This window comes from Dendrobates tinctorius, unplaced genomic scaffold, assembly GCF_039654945.1.
Source record: "Dendrobates tinctorius isolate UK_male_01 unplaced genomic scaffold, ASM3965494v1 ptg000334l, whole genome shotgun sequence".
In the NCBI taxonomy this organism is placed as follows: Eukaryota; Metazoa; Chordata; class Amphibia; order Anura; family Dendrobatidae; genus Dendrobates; species Dendrobates tinctorius.
In genome coordinates, this window is record NW_027362000.1 from 4,463,622 (window position 1) to 4,478,389 (window position 14,768).

Below are 14,768 nucleotides of genomic sequence, written 5' to 3' on the forward strand. Positions count from 1 at the left end.
TATCAGGTAGCTCGCAGTCCAGCCAGCAATGTCTAGTGAGGGGGAGTGAGGTGCGTGGGGGGATGGGGGTGAGGTGCGTGTGCGTGGGGGGATGGGAGTGAGGTGAACGGCATGCAGAAGCCAAATAGTGAAAAAAAAAAATATAAAAAAAAAAAATCCTGATTACAAAAAATTAATATTTTAGGCAAAAAGGCGTGCAATTAAGAAAAAAAAAAAAAAAAAGTAAAAATTTCACTGCAGTAGCAAATCATAGACATGAGGCCATTTTTTCCCACCGAGTCCTGACAGTGCTCATTAAAAGGGTGTCCATGAAGTGTGGAGAGGCGTGACTGCACGATAGGCGGCCATTGCTCCAGCGACCCCCAAATATTGTGCCTGGATCCTACCCCAATTAGCTGGGCCCATCCACAATACTCACCTGCCCGGCCCATGATACGGCCACCTCTCTCCGCAGCAGATCTGCCTGGACTTCCCCTTTAAAGCTCCATGGAGCCAGCAGATCCGGTCCTGGGATATCAGGAAGCTTTGCTAGAGACCCCATCGCTTCCCCCTAGGAGGGGATCCAACCGGACCCCGAATGTAAAAACTCCAACTGGATCCATAAAAGAAAGCATAAAAAGGTGACCGATTGCAGCAGGTGACCATGCCAGTATTCATACACTGACTCTGGGTGATTGGTAGCCTTTACATCGGACGCTGCAGGGGCCAGCGATGGGCGATGTCAGCACGGCGATAGAAAAATTATGAATGCAATTCTGGGAGGTGACTGGAGTAAGAAAAATAAAAAAAATTTATTCAGTCCCGACATTATATTGTTAGATTAAATCTAGAAGTCCATAATATGACGGCTAACGCAGACCTGTCGTCATGTCACAGCCTTAAAGGGGTTGTCGAGGATTAGGAAAACCTGCCTCCGTGCGTGCAGGTCGCGTCTAGTATTGCAGCTTTACTTCATTGGGACCAGACACGACTTCTAGAAAGATGCGGCGCAGACCACATCGGGGTTTTCCTTAACCCCTCTTTAAATGGACCTGATCCAACAGAAAGACGGATATCCTTCATTTTAGAAAAATATTTGTTCTGATATAAACCATTATCCGGCCCCCCCACAATCCAACGTCTGCTCCAGTCTGTGCTTCACGTTGTGTAAAAAAAAAAATAAAAATAAAAACTAGACAAGACACCGACATATCTTCTAGAAGACGATGGGGTCTATAGCGAGCATTAAAAAGGTGCGGTGCCCCAAAAGGACAGATCAAGGGGAAAAACAAAATATATACATAAAAAAGCTCATCCTACTTGACGGCCGTTACCAAGTCCGCATAATGCCACCGGGTCCATTGTGCTCCTTGTCTACTGTAAGAGGCGTCCGAACAATCTAAAACAAGTCTTGTGCCAGTTCTGAGCCCGGAAGGCGCCGGCGTGGCCGGAGACGTTCTGGGCGCGTCTGGACTGGTGAGCGGCTGCCGGTCACTTGCTGGAATGTTTCAGGTTTTTCAGACCGGAGGAGCTGAGGGTCCGCGACCGTTGCCGGAGGATCAGCTTACTGGGAAGTTCAACGGTCTCAAACACGGGGCTGTCTATGATGTCTTCAGCCTCCGGCCGCTCGCTCGGGTTGTGAGAAAGCATGTGCCGGACCATGGTGTGCTGCAAGGACAAACACAGGAGGTCAGATATCAGGATCCACCTGCATAGGAAGCAAGGACATCACCGTTCTAGCGAAAGGACCGCAGAGTTCTGTGATTGGTGGCAGCTGTCACGTGACAAAATTGTGCGCCTGAAAAAGACCACTGCAACCAATCACTCCTCAGCAATCCTACGACAGAGAAATTATAAAATCATCACCTGCATGAGGGCAAGAGAAGATCAATGTTACACGCCGTTATCATTCCAGTCCACAACCCCTTTTTTCTGAGAGCTGCATTCACACTTCAGAGCTGAACTCACATATCTTATGCTTGTACAGAGGAAGCATCTTCAGAGAACGCAGAAGACAGCACGTAGGAAGGAAACCATCTGCCCCTCATAAGAGCTCAGCTAACCTGTTAAGGGGGCACAACTGGCAAGTTTGCAGATGGTTTCCGAGAACAAGCAGAGTTGTGAGTGCAGCTCTAGAGTAGAATATCATTAGTTTCCATGCAGTGTCAGCATTTTTTTTGTTAGCAATTAAAATAGCATTTTCTCTGCTCAGCCGATTTATGACATCAAAAGACGAGCAGAACTTCCATGTGGTCATTAGTCAGAAGAATTGCTTTTTGTGCAGCAAATGTTGCAGTGTAGCCCCAGCCTAAAAGTTACAAACTCTCTGAAAGAAACTTAAACAGGCAACACTCGCTTTCAAATGTGCCCTCACCTCTGCTAAACAGGCCTACTTCACAACCCCAAACAGCTATTCAAAACTTTTAACTCCCTCCTCCGCCCACCACTGCCTCCTCCAACCTCCCTCATCTCTGCCGAGGACTTTGCCACACACTTCAAAAATAAGATTGACCAAACAAGGCAAGTCTTCATTGTTCAACCACCACAACCCCTTTGTATACCAGACCAATGCCCAAACCTCATAACCTCACTCTCCAACTAAACTGAAGGGGAGCTTAATTATCTCTTCTCCAAATCGCACTTCACAACCTGTGCACTCGACCCCATCCCATCTCCTCCCCAACCTCACCACCACACTTATCCTATCCCTACCCCACCTCTTCAACCTATCACTTGCGTCCGGTACCTTTCCTTCTGCTTTCAAACATGCCACAATCACGCCTATCCTTAAAAAGCCAACCCTCGACCCAACCGCTATGTCCAGCTATCGCCCCAATATCATTGCTCCCATTCGCTTCCAAAGTCCTGGAGCAACACACGTCCACGCTGAACTTTCCTCCCACCTATCATCTAACTTGCTCTTTGACAATCTACAATCTGGTTTCCGCCCCAATCACTCCACTGAGACAGCCCTGACCAAAATTACCAACGACCTCCTTACAGCCAAAGTTAACGGACAATACTCTATACTCCTCCTTCTAGACCTGTCCTCTGCCTACGACACAGTTGACCACTGCCTCCTACTACAGATCCTCTCCTCCTTCGGCATCAAAGGCCTTGCCCTATCCTGGATCTCCTCATACATTTCCAACCGCACATTCAGCATCTCCCACTCCCACACCACCTCCTCATCCCACCCTCTCTCTGTTGGAGTCCCCCAAGGCTCTGTTCTAGGACCCCTACTCTTCTCAATCTATACACTTGGCCTGGAGCAACTCAAAGTCCCACAGTACCATCTGTATGCTGATGACACACAGATCTACCTCTCTGGCCTAGACGTCACCTCTCTGCTGTCCAGAATCCCAGAGTGTCTATCAGCCATATCCTCCTTCTCCTCTCGCTCCCTCAAGCTCAATGTGGACAAATCTGAACTCATCATCTTTTCCCCATCTCACAGATCTTCCTTACCTGACCTATCTATAACAATTGACGACATCGCGATTTCCCCAGTACTGGAAGTCCGCTGCCTCGGAGTAACCCATGACTCTGCCCTGTCCTTCACACCACACATCCAAGCTCTTTCTACCTCCTGTCGCCTCCAGCTCAAAAATATCGCCAGAATTCGTCCTTTCCTCAACCCTCAATCTACTAAAATGCTTGTGCACGCCCTCATCATCTCCCTCCTCGACTACTGCAACATCCTTTTCTGTGGTCTCCCTGCTAACACCCTTGCACCTCTCCAGTCCATCCTTAACTCTGCCGCCCGACTAATTCATCTCTCTCCTCGCTACTCCTCCGCTTCTCCCCTCTGCAAATCTCTTCACTGGCTCCCATTCCCTCGGCGTATTCAGTTCAAATTACTAATACTATGAACATAAGGATGAGTGACCTCATGAGATCAACATCCAACACTGCGGAGACACCATCACATGTTTCTCAACGCAGTGATCTATAGCAATGCCCCCATCCCTTATGGGAAATATGCAAAAGCATGTAAATCAACAGCCGCGGAGACACCATCACATGTTTCTCAACGCAAGCAATGACTAGCCAGGTCTTTCCCCGGGAAGGAACAACCACGGGAAGGGCAGTCTCCAATGAAGGAAACCACCTATGCCAAAACATGGTATCCATCCACAGACAGCTGTTTCGGGGTATTGCCCCTCATCAGTGTGGAGTTCCTTCCCGGGGAAAGACCTGGCTAGTCATTGCTTGCGTTGAGAAACATGTGATGGTGTCTCCGCGGCTGTTGATTTACATGCTTTTGCATATTTCCCATAAGGGATGGGGGCATTGCTCTAGATCACTGCGTTGAGAAACATGTGATGGTGTCTCCGCAGTGTTGGATGTTGATCTCCATGAGGTCACTCATCCTTATGTTCATAGCCTTTCACTAGGCATTGCTCCTACTAGCCAGTTTCCTACTCCACACGGATGAGGGGCAATACCCCGAAACAGCTGTCTGTGGATGGATACCATGTTTTGGCATAGGTGGTTTCCTTCATTGGAGACTGCCCTTCCCGTGGTTGTTCCTTCCCGGGGAAAGACCTGGCTAGTCATTGCTTGCGTTGAGAAACATGTGATGGTGTCTCCGCGGCTGTTGATTTACAAATTACTAATACTGACCTACAAGGCCATCTATAACCTGTCTCCTCCATATGTCTCTGAACTAATCTCCCGATACCTTCCCTCACGTAATCTTTGGTCCTCCCAAGACCTCCTTCTCTTCTCCACACTTATTCACTCCTCACCCAACCGCCTCCAAGACTTCTCCCAAATACCCCCTATCCTCTGGAATTCTTTGCCCCAACATGTCCGACTATCAACCACATTCGGATCCTTCAGACGGAACCTGAAAACCCATCTCTTCAAGAAAGCCTACAGCCTGCAATGACCCCACTACCTCCTCACCACTACCAGAGAGATCACCTCAACCAACACCGGAGCTGCTGCAACCCCCCAACCTACTGTCTCCTTCCCCACCATCCTGTAGCATGTGAGCCCGAAAAAGCAGGGTCCTCTCCCCTCTGTATCAGTCTGTCATTGTTACTGTGATATCTGTAATTTGTATGTAACCCCTTCTCATGTACAGCACCATGGAATCAATGGCATAATAATAATAATAATAATAATAATAATAATAATAATAATAATAATAATAATAATAAATAATATCATCATCATCGGTCATGAGCCTCTTACCTCCTGAGGATACTGCTGTGTAAACAGGGCTGGAAACTTCAGGTCCCGCAGGTCTGTTAATATCTAAAGGAGGGGGAGAAAAAAAACGTTAAAAGTAAACGTCTAGGTAGACCTATCGATTCACAGATGTGCGAGTGACATGGATGCATTACTGTATACAGAGAAGCTGACATTACACAGCGCTTACTGCCACCAAGTGGACAGCTTGGATACTGCATTTACTACATCCATTTTTCCTTCTCCCCCCAGATGGGAGATTTTTAGCAAATATTTAACCAGGTAAAAAAAAAAAAAAATACTACAAGATAAAACTACTGAAGCTCAGATAAACTTCCAACTCACAACACTAGAGCACTTTCTGGTACAGTCACTGACCTGCACTCTCTCCATATTGGTACCAAACGGATACAGCAGCTCAAACAAGATGAGGCCCAGGGAGAAGATGTCCACCTTGTGAGAGTAGCTCTGGCCGCACATCTGAGGACAGAGCAGAAGACGTCCTATTAGGAGGAGTCCCTCCATACACAGCGCTGAGGTCGGCATCGCCGTCACCTACCTGCTCGGGGCTCATGTACAGCTTGGTCCCCACCTGCCCGGTGTGTCGGGCGTAGGCTGGCATGGGCGTCAGAACGGTTTCTTCATCTTCTTCCTGGTCCATCTCTGTCACCAACCCGAAGTCTCCAACCTTCACGACATCGTCCATTGTAAAGAAAATGTTGGACGGCTACAAAAGAAGAGGAATCGGTCAAGAGAAGGCACGGCACCGGATCCGAGCAGTACCAGCAGAGCTCTCCTTATAGTCACAGCAGAGCCCTTTTCAATTCCCGATTATTTACACCACTCACAACAGGCTTCGCCTGCACAATGACAGCTGCCGTGTGACTTCACCGGCCAGCAAGAACCAATCCACTGATCCAGCGGAGAACTAATTGGGGTGGAGAAACTCACACAATTCCCCTGCACATCAAGAATCAAATCCACATGTTAAGTAATGCAGGAAATTCATTTCAATGGAGTCATTGCCCTTTCTGGAAGTGACCGGTGGCATCACCATGCTGGGAAATCAAAGAGATGCCATGGCGCACGTTGGGATGAGGCACCTACACAACATCTGAGGAGCCTCTCGTCAAGCCCAATTTAATGGAACCAGTTCACAAAACTCCTCCGTATTTCTGTGGTCATATCCCATCATGCAAGATCAGGCAGGAGACCAGTCATAGTGACTTTAAAAGGGTTGACCAGGTCCTAGATATTTATACTTTAGGAGGCCCAATCCCCAAATATTTTTCACCCCGAAGAACAGCAGTCTGTAGGTCTCATAGACAGTGTAGATCCTATTCATTTCCACAAGACCGGAGACTACACTGGTGAGACAATCTGGCCCAACACAGAAGCTCGATGGGGTGTCAGATGTCAAGCCTTCACCGATCTGTAGACCATTCATAGCAAGGCTGGGCAAACACCACTCATGACACAAGAACTAAGAAAATGTTCCCCTAGAGATGGAGACGTTCATACCTTCAGATCCCGGTGCATTAGACCTTTACTGTGCAAAAACTGAACGGCTTCTGCAATCTGCAGAAATATATGGAGGCTTTCAGGCCGCGGCCGATCCTCCAGGGTGCAGCGAGCCTCCATCCAGTCTTTGAGGTTCTCCTGGCGGCACAGCTGCATCTGTATATAGAGGTACACCTTAGGGGAGCCGGGGTTCAGCTTCTCCGAAGTATTTTTGGTTAAGTCCAAGTTCAAACTTTTAGGTCTTGGAGGAGAAACAGACAAAGTGCTGGGTTTGCTCTCGCTGGAGGACGAGTCCTTGGTTCCAGAGTCTCTTTGAGAAAACTCACTGGTGGTGACCACAACGGACACGTCGGGCCTGTTATCTACGTTATTGGATGCGTTATCACAACCAGAGTCTTCAAAGATGATGGAGGAGGAGGTCCTCTCGTGTAACCCGAGATCTCGGGGAGAATAAAGTACTCCGGGACCCTCATCATCCTCCGTGCTGTGCTCCAGATCACAGTCTGTAAGTACGCTGTCCTGCAGGTTCACAACAGCGGCGTCTCCCGAGGAGAAGCGGTGAGGGAATGAGCGCCTCCGATGCCGGCCGGGGTCAACGAGGATAAATCCAGTGGACGGCGTGCTCTGACTCTCTGTAGAAGGGGTGATGACTTCCACCTGCTCCCTCATGGAGTAAGGGTCTGCACTCCGGACCTTGATGGAAAGGCCGTCCATGGGGGTCGGGGAGCTGAAGGGCCACTCCGTGCTGAAACGACAAAAGGAAGACGACTCAATATGGAGCTACAATGATCATTCACCAACTTGTCAACGGGTGGTTTAAAGGGGCTTGTCAGCACAGGGGGACTGTTCAAAACAAGCTCCACGGCTCAGTGGAGCCAGTCATTTATAGACACTTTCCCACCGGCTTGTTTTCCCTGCTGTTTGGCTTCATAGAGCCAGAAAACGTCAAGTCAGAGTGGGGATAGACAATAAGCAGGTGGGTGGAGTATACAAAGGACTGGCCCCGCCGGGGAGCACAGGGCGGCAGGAATTAGTTTAAAAAAGGTAGACTATAAAAGGTCATTGGTCTATAGCTTGTGTTCCTCTGCAGCATGTGAAAGATACACTCCTCCGCTACTACAGCACCGCACCACCACCACGCAGCAGCTCAGCTACATCACCGCACCACCACAACAGCTCAGTTACAACACTACCACACGGCAGCTCAGCTACAGCACTGAACCACTACAACACAGCAGCAACACAGTACCATCATGCATCAGCACCACCAACACGCTGTAGCTCAGCTACAACACTGTACCACTACGCAGCAACTCTGCTACTACAGCAGCGCACCACCGCCAAGGGGAGAAAACACTATGCAACATATGTGAAATGCACATTGGCGGTCTCATTGCTGGCCTTTCAGCTGCCTAGAATCCTTCCTCACCTGTAAGATCTATATCCTCCTAATGTGTAATTACCATCAAGTCCACTTTTGTACACTTTACTTGGAGGCATCTCTGGTCTTTTGTGCTCAAAAACGCACGTCAGGGTTCAGGTGCGGTTCTATGGCCGGTATTTCATCTATCATTACAACTCGGCTTTTACACTTGTTTGAATTACGAAATTGTTATTTGTTAAACCTTTGTATGTTCCCTCTTAAACTCCTAGTTCTCCATTTTTTTTTTTCCCAGAGGAGAATGTAGTTAGAGCCCCACATGAAGACCCCCCACAGGCTGCCCCGGAGGACAAGCATATCATGAACTCAAACCTGAAAATACAGATTAAACAAGAACCACAAGAAGGATTTCATCACAAGGCATCATTGCAATCAGTATAACGGGGCCGACCTGACACTGCCTGTAGGTTACTGTGCACAATCCTGCTGACAGGGGCATTACGTTTTGTTTTTTTTGGGGAGGGGTCGTTATTTCTTTTTGGCCACCGACTGCCTTCCCAATGACTACTTTGCACAGTATAAACAGTCTTCTTAGTGGAAAGTACTTGGGGGGCGGGGGGAGGGGGGATGGTCAGGTCACTTCTAACAGCTTGGCTTAGGTAGAAATCTGAAGCAAAGCAAAAAACTTAAACATTCCCATCCATGTAAAAAAAAAAATTTAAAAAATGACTTGCGGTTTCAGAGCAGACCTATGAAAAAAAGACGTTGTGCGCTCATACCCTTAGAACCTCACACTTCTAAGCAGATCTCACTGCACGTGGTGCTGACGGCCACCGGAAGGGACATCTGCAAAGCTGAAGTCAGCTTTTTAGCATTGTAAAGTTTAAACTGAGCCATGAATCACATCTGTTACGGTCAGTTGATGGCTAGGTAGAAACAGCGTGGCTCCCCCCTGAAGGGAGCGTGCGCGGCTCCCCCCTGAAGGGAGCGTGCGCGGCTCCCCCCTGAAGGGAGCGTGCGCGGCTCCCCCCTGATGGGAGCGTGCGCGGCTCCCCCCTGATGGGAGCGTGCGCGGCTCCCCCCTGATGGGAGCGTGCGCGGCTCCCCCCTGATGGGAGCGTGCGCGGCTCCCCCCTGATGGGAGCGTGCGCGGCTCCCCCCTGATGGGAGCGTGCGCGCCTCCCCCCTGATGGGAGCGTGCGCGCCCCCCCCTGAAGGGAGCGTGCGCGCCCCCCCTGAAGGGAGCGTGCGCGCCCCCCCCTGAAGGGAGCATGCACGCCCCCCCCCCCTGAAGGGAGCATGCGCGCCCCCCCCCCCCTGAAGGGAGCATGCGCGCCCCCCCCTGAAGGGAGCATGCGCCCCCCCCCCCCCCCTGAAGGGAGCATGCGCGCCCCCCCCCCCCTGAAGGGAGCATGCGCGCCCCCCCCCCCCCTGAAGGGAGCATGCGCGGCTCCTGAGCCAGCCCGCTCCATACAGGGTAAGTGCTAAGGATTTAATAGTAATGGATAATTAAAAATAAATTTTATAGGAGAGCGTGTTGTGGGCATGCTGAGCAGAGGTTACTGCGCAGAGAGGGTGGAGGAGGCGCACCAGCGCTGTCTCCTATCCCCATAGACTGATCCTTTCAGCATTTTACTTTTTGTTAGTTTAATAGAGATGCTACCCATCCGTGTAATCGTAAATGTGGTAAAGGGATGACTGCCCCACCGTGTACACACCAAGTTTCTGAAAGTTGGTGGGGGGGGGGGGGGGGGGGAGGGGGGAATAAAAAACACCACACACTTTAGCCCCAGTAAGTAACAGTCGATCTTCAGTGATAAAGTGTGACGATCATCGCCCTCACCATCCATCTTTCAGCCACAGCTCATCCATTTTCTCCTGCCATAGTTCTGGCGGCTCTTCACGCCAAGCATTGAAGTAGCGCACGATCCCAGGATGCTCCAGCTTGGCGAGAGCCTTCACCTCTCTCATCACCTTCTCTCGGGCCAGTTTCCTAGAGAGCGGGCAGAACACACATCTGGGTTAGCAGGAAGTGGGCACCGATCAGAAGACCAATATGAGGAAAAAGGTTGTAGTTACATGTGATAGATAGGGGGGGCTAAGGTAGACCCCTTCTTTGTTACAGCTGATGTTTAGGCAGAAGGGGGCTGGCTTGGCTATTGAAATACGAAGTTAGCCAGCTCCCACCTCCCCCTGCCCGGGATGGGACAGCGACCAGAGAAAGGGAGGCATCTGGCCTAACGGAACTCTATTATTAGTAAGGTAGAAAAATCTTTAGTTAGCAATTTACAGATTTTCCTTTCAGCTGGATAGCCCCTTAACAGGCTGAACAAAAAAAAAAAAAAAACATTCAGAGCTTCTGTTCTGATAAATCTCTGCTCCCCCTTGAATCCCTTCCCCCCCTCAGTGTTTGTGCACGAATTCCTCCCTGCTGCCATCATCGTTATCTACAGTGTGGGAAGCATCTACAGTCTATGAGAGGGTAGACACACCAGGCTAGGGACAAGGAATAAAGCACACAGAGGAAGTCAGTGCAGGATAGAAGCTGTGCCGACACATGAGCCATGATATACATCAATACACTGAACTTAGAGCTCACATCCAGCCTGTATTACCGGGAGAGAAAATCCCACAAGACAAAAATCTGAAATTTTGATCAGACATGAAAATTAGAGACAAACTTAAATATATGGCTGAAACACAGCAGTATCCAAGGAGCATCTGATAGCAGAAGGTACAGTGTGGAAGATGCAGTCTGTTACCTGTTGGGGAGGCGGATTCTCTTGATGGCGTAGTTACAATCATCAACTTTATTCCTGGCTTCAAACACCACTCCGAAGCCCCCGCGTCCTAAACACCGGATAGGGTCAAAGTCTGTCAGATACCTAAAATGAGAAGCAAGGGGTTAAACTGCAGCGCAGCCACTAGAAACGGAGTTTGCCCCATTATATGAGTGTAAACCCCCCCCAATTACAGGATTTCTCCATCAGTCCCACAGAGGTGAATGGAGGGGGACGCAGGGTGCAAGTATGTGGCTGTACATTACCGTGACACGTATCCGCAGCTGCTGTCCTCGCGTCTGATCTCCGCCGGGTCCCCGTTCACGGCTTCGTACTTGGTGTCCGTCTGACACTGAGTCTCCGATTCTTTTCTCTTCTGCAGGAATAGAAAGGGGGAAAAAAAAATTCACATTCACTGACAGCAAGCACAGGATATCAGGAAATTTAGGAAATGCTGAAGAATCGGCGGCAGAACCACCGCCCCCTGTCCCCACACACACCCGGGCGCTGCTGGTCGGCTGGAAGAGCCTGCGGACAATGTACGTGGTGGCGGTGATACACAGCAGGATGGTGCCGATGATCTCCTTCCACCAGGGGAGAAGAACCACCGGATCCTTCTTGCGAATGTTCTTGTAGTTCGGGTTCTCAAGGATCCCAATGGTGATCTGTGTGCCGCGCTTACTCCGCTCCCGCTTGTAGTATGGCAGGTAATAACCGTTATCTGCAGAGAGAAGAATACAACGTCACCACAGAGCGCAGCGACTGCACCAGCAGAATAGTGAGTGCAGCTCTGGGGTATAATACAAGATATAACTCAGAATCAGTAATGTAATGTATGTACACAGTGACTGCACCAGCAGAATAGTGAGTGCAGCTCTGGAGTATAATACAGGATGTAACTCCGGATCAGTAATGTATGTACACAGTGACTGCACCAGCAGAATAGTGAGTGCAGCTCTGGGGTATAATACAGGATGTAACTCAGGATCAGTAATGTAATGTATGTACACAGTGACTGCACCAGCAGAATAGTGAGTGCAGCTCTGGAGTATAATACAGGATGTAACTCAGGATCAGTAATGTAATGCAGGGGTCCCCAACCGCCGGTCCGCGGATACAAGGGGAGCCAGGGGCGGTCAGTGGCGCAGTGGGGGCTGGGGCGGCGCGCAGCAATTCTTAGACTGCCCTCGTGTGTAGCGGCGGCCAGGGAGCGATCCAAGCAGCTCCGCTGCCTGCAAGAGGGAATAGCAGGAGCGGAGCTGCAATGACCCGTCCAGCTTCCTGCCCGCGCTTCCTGTCTCTGACTGATACAGAGAGGAGCGCGCTGCTGTGTCAGAGCGAGGAAGCGTGTCTGTGTGTATGTATAATGTGTGTGTGTGTATGTATGTCTGTCTGTGTGTGTATGTACATGTATGGGGGTGTGTGTGTGTGTGTGTGTGTGTGTGTGTGTCTCTGTGTTTGTGTAGGTGGAGCCTGGCCCTGGAGGAGATGGGGACATGAGGAGAAGACAGTGATGGGGAGAGAAGGCCATGATGGGAGTGATGGAGAGACGGCAGTGATGGGGTGAATGCAATGATGGGGAGACGGCAGTGATGGGGTGAATGCAATGATGGGGAGACGGCAGTGATGGGGTGAAGGCAATGATGGAGAGACGGCAGTGATGGGGTGAAGGCAATGATGGAGAGACGGCAGTGATGGGGTGAAGGCAATGATGGAGAGACGGCAGTGATGGGGTGAAGGCAATGATGGAGAGACGGCAGTGATGGGGTGAAGGCAATGATGGAGAGACGGCAGTGATGGGGTGAAGGCAATGATGGAGAGACGGCAGTGATGGGGTGAAGGCAATGATGGAGAGACGGCAGTGATGGGGTGAAGGCAATGATGGAGAGACGGCAGTGATGGGGTGAAGGCAATGATGGAGAGACGGCAGTGATGGGGTGAAGGCAATGATGGAGAGACGGCAGTGATGGGGTGAAGGCAATGATGGAGAGACGGCAGTGATGGGGTGAAGGCAATGATGGAGAGACGGCAGTGATGGGGTGAAGGCAATGATGGAGAGACGGCAGTGATGGGGTGAAGGCAATGATGGAGAGACGGCAGTGATGGGGTGAAGGCAATGATGGAGAGACGGCAGTGATGGGGTGCAGGCAATGATGGAGAGACGGCAGTGATGGGGTGAAGGCAATGATGGAGAGACGGCAGTGATGGGGTGAAGGCAATGATGGGGAGACGGCAGTGATGGGGTGAAGGCAATGATGGGGAGACGGCAGTGATGGGGAGACGGCAGTGATGGGGTGAAGGCAATGATGGAGAGACAGCAGTGATTAGGTGAAGGCAATGATGGAGAGACAGCAGTGATGGGGTGAAGGCAATGATGGGGAGACGGCAGTGATGGGGTGAAGGCAATGATGGGAGTGATGGAGAGACGGCAGTGATGGGGTGAAGGCAATGATGCAGAGACAGCAATGATGAGGTGAAGGCAATGATGGAGAGACGGCAGTGATGGGGTGAAGGCAATGATGGGGAGACGGCAGTGATGGGGTGAAGGCAATGATGGGGAGAAGGGAGTGATGGGGTGAAGGCAATGATGGGGAGAAGGGAGTGATGGGGAGAAGGCAATGATGGAGAGAAGGCAGTGATGGGGTGAAGGCAATGATGGAGAGAAGGCAGTGATGGGGTGAAGGCAATGATGGAGAGAAGGCAGTGATGGGGTGAAGGCAATGATGGGGAGAAGGGAGGGATGGGGTGAAGGCAATGATGGAGAGACAGCAGTGATGGGGTGAAGGCAATGATGGAGAGACAGCAGTGATGGGGTGAAGGCAATGATGGAGAGACAGCAGTGATGGGGTGAAGGCAATGATGGGGTGAAGGCAATGATGGGGTGAAGGCAATGATGGGGTGAAGGCAATGATGGGGTGAAGGCAGTGATGGGGTGAAGGCAATGATGGGGAGAAGGGAGTGATGGGGTGAAGGCAATGATGGAGAGACAGCAGTGATGGGGTGAAGGCAATGATGGAGAGACAGCAGTGATGGGGAGAAGGGAGTGATGGGGTGAAGGCAATGATGGGGAGAAGGGAGTGATGGGGTGAAAGCAATGATGGAGAGAAGGCAGTGATGGGGTGAAGGCAATGATGGGGAGAAGGGAGTGATGGGGTGAAGGCAATGATGGAGAGACAGCAGTGATGGGGAGAAGGCAATGATGGGGAGAAGGCAATGATGGGGAGAAGGCAATGATGGGGAGAAGGCAATGATGGGGAGAAGGCAATGATGGGGAGAAGGGAGTGATGGGGAGAAGGCAATGATGGAGAGAAGGGAGTGATGGGTGAAGGCAATGATGGGGAGAAGGGGGTGATGGAGCACTCATTCAAAACCTATGGTGAGTTGAGTCACATTATAAATGTTATTTAATTATAAGTATGCACTGCTACACTACAACCGCGTCCATAGCCCCGCCCCCTTATGACCCTTATGACCAAAGCCCTGCCCCTGCCACACCTCCATCCCCGCCCTGCCGGGCCATGGAAGAATGGTCTTGCTTGAAACCGGTCCCTGGTGCAAAAAAGGTTGGGGACCACTGATGTAATGTATGTACACAGTGACTGCACCAGCAGAATAGTGAGTGCAGCTCTGGAGTATAATACAGGATGTAACTCCGGATCAGTAATGTATGTAGACAGTGACTGCACCAGCAGAATAGTGAGTGCAGCTCTGGGGTATAATGCAGGCTGTAACTCAGGATCAGTAATGTATGTACACAGTGACTGCACGAGCAGAATAGTGAGTGCAGCTCTGGGGTATAATACAGGATGTAACTCAGGATCAGTAATGTATGTACACAGTGACTGCACCAGCAGAATAGTGAGTTCAGCTCTGGGGTATAATACAGGATGTAACTCAGGATCAGTAAT

General features: G+C 50.4%; 1 protein-coding gene across 2 annotated transcripts in view; it reads right to left on the bottom strand.

Annotated features, from left to right (window-relative positions):
- Positions 1-772: 772 nt before the first annotated feature.
- The window catches only part of EIF2AK3 (eukaryotic translation initiation factor 2 alpha kinase 3), a 36,294-nt gene continuing 22,298 nt past the window's right edge, over positions 773-14,768 (bottom strand). For both annotated transcript variants that reach the window (XM_073562108.1, XM_073562109.1), the window contains 9 exons: positions 11,361-11,581; positions 11,127-11,236; positions 10,843-10,965; positions 9,924-10,073; positions 6,700-7,444; positions 5,738-5,905; positions 5,557-5,658; positions 5,182-5,244; positions 773-1,647 (listed from right to left, as the gene is read on the bottom strand). In XM_073562108.1, the coding sequence (XP_073418209.1) occupies positions 1,471-1,647; positions 5,182-5,244; positions 5,557-5,658; positions 5,738-5,905; positions 6,700-7,444; positions 9,924-10,073; positions 10,843-10,965; positions 11,127-11,236; positions 11,361-11,581 (1,859 nt within the window). In that variant the 3' untranslated portion in view covers positions 773-1,470. The remainder of the gene's footprint in view (positions 1,648-5,181; positions 5,245-5,556; positions 5,659-5,737; positions 5,906-6,699; positions 7,445-9,923; positions 10,074-10,842; positions 10,966-11,126; positions 11,237-11,360; positions 11,582-14,768) is intronic.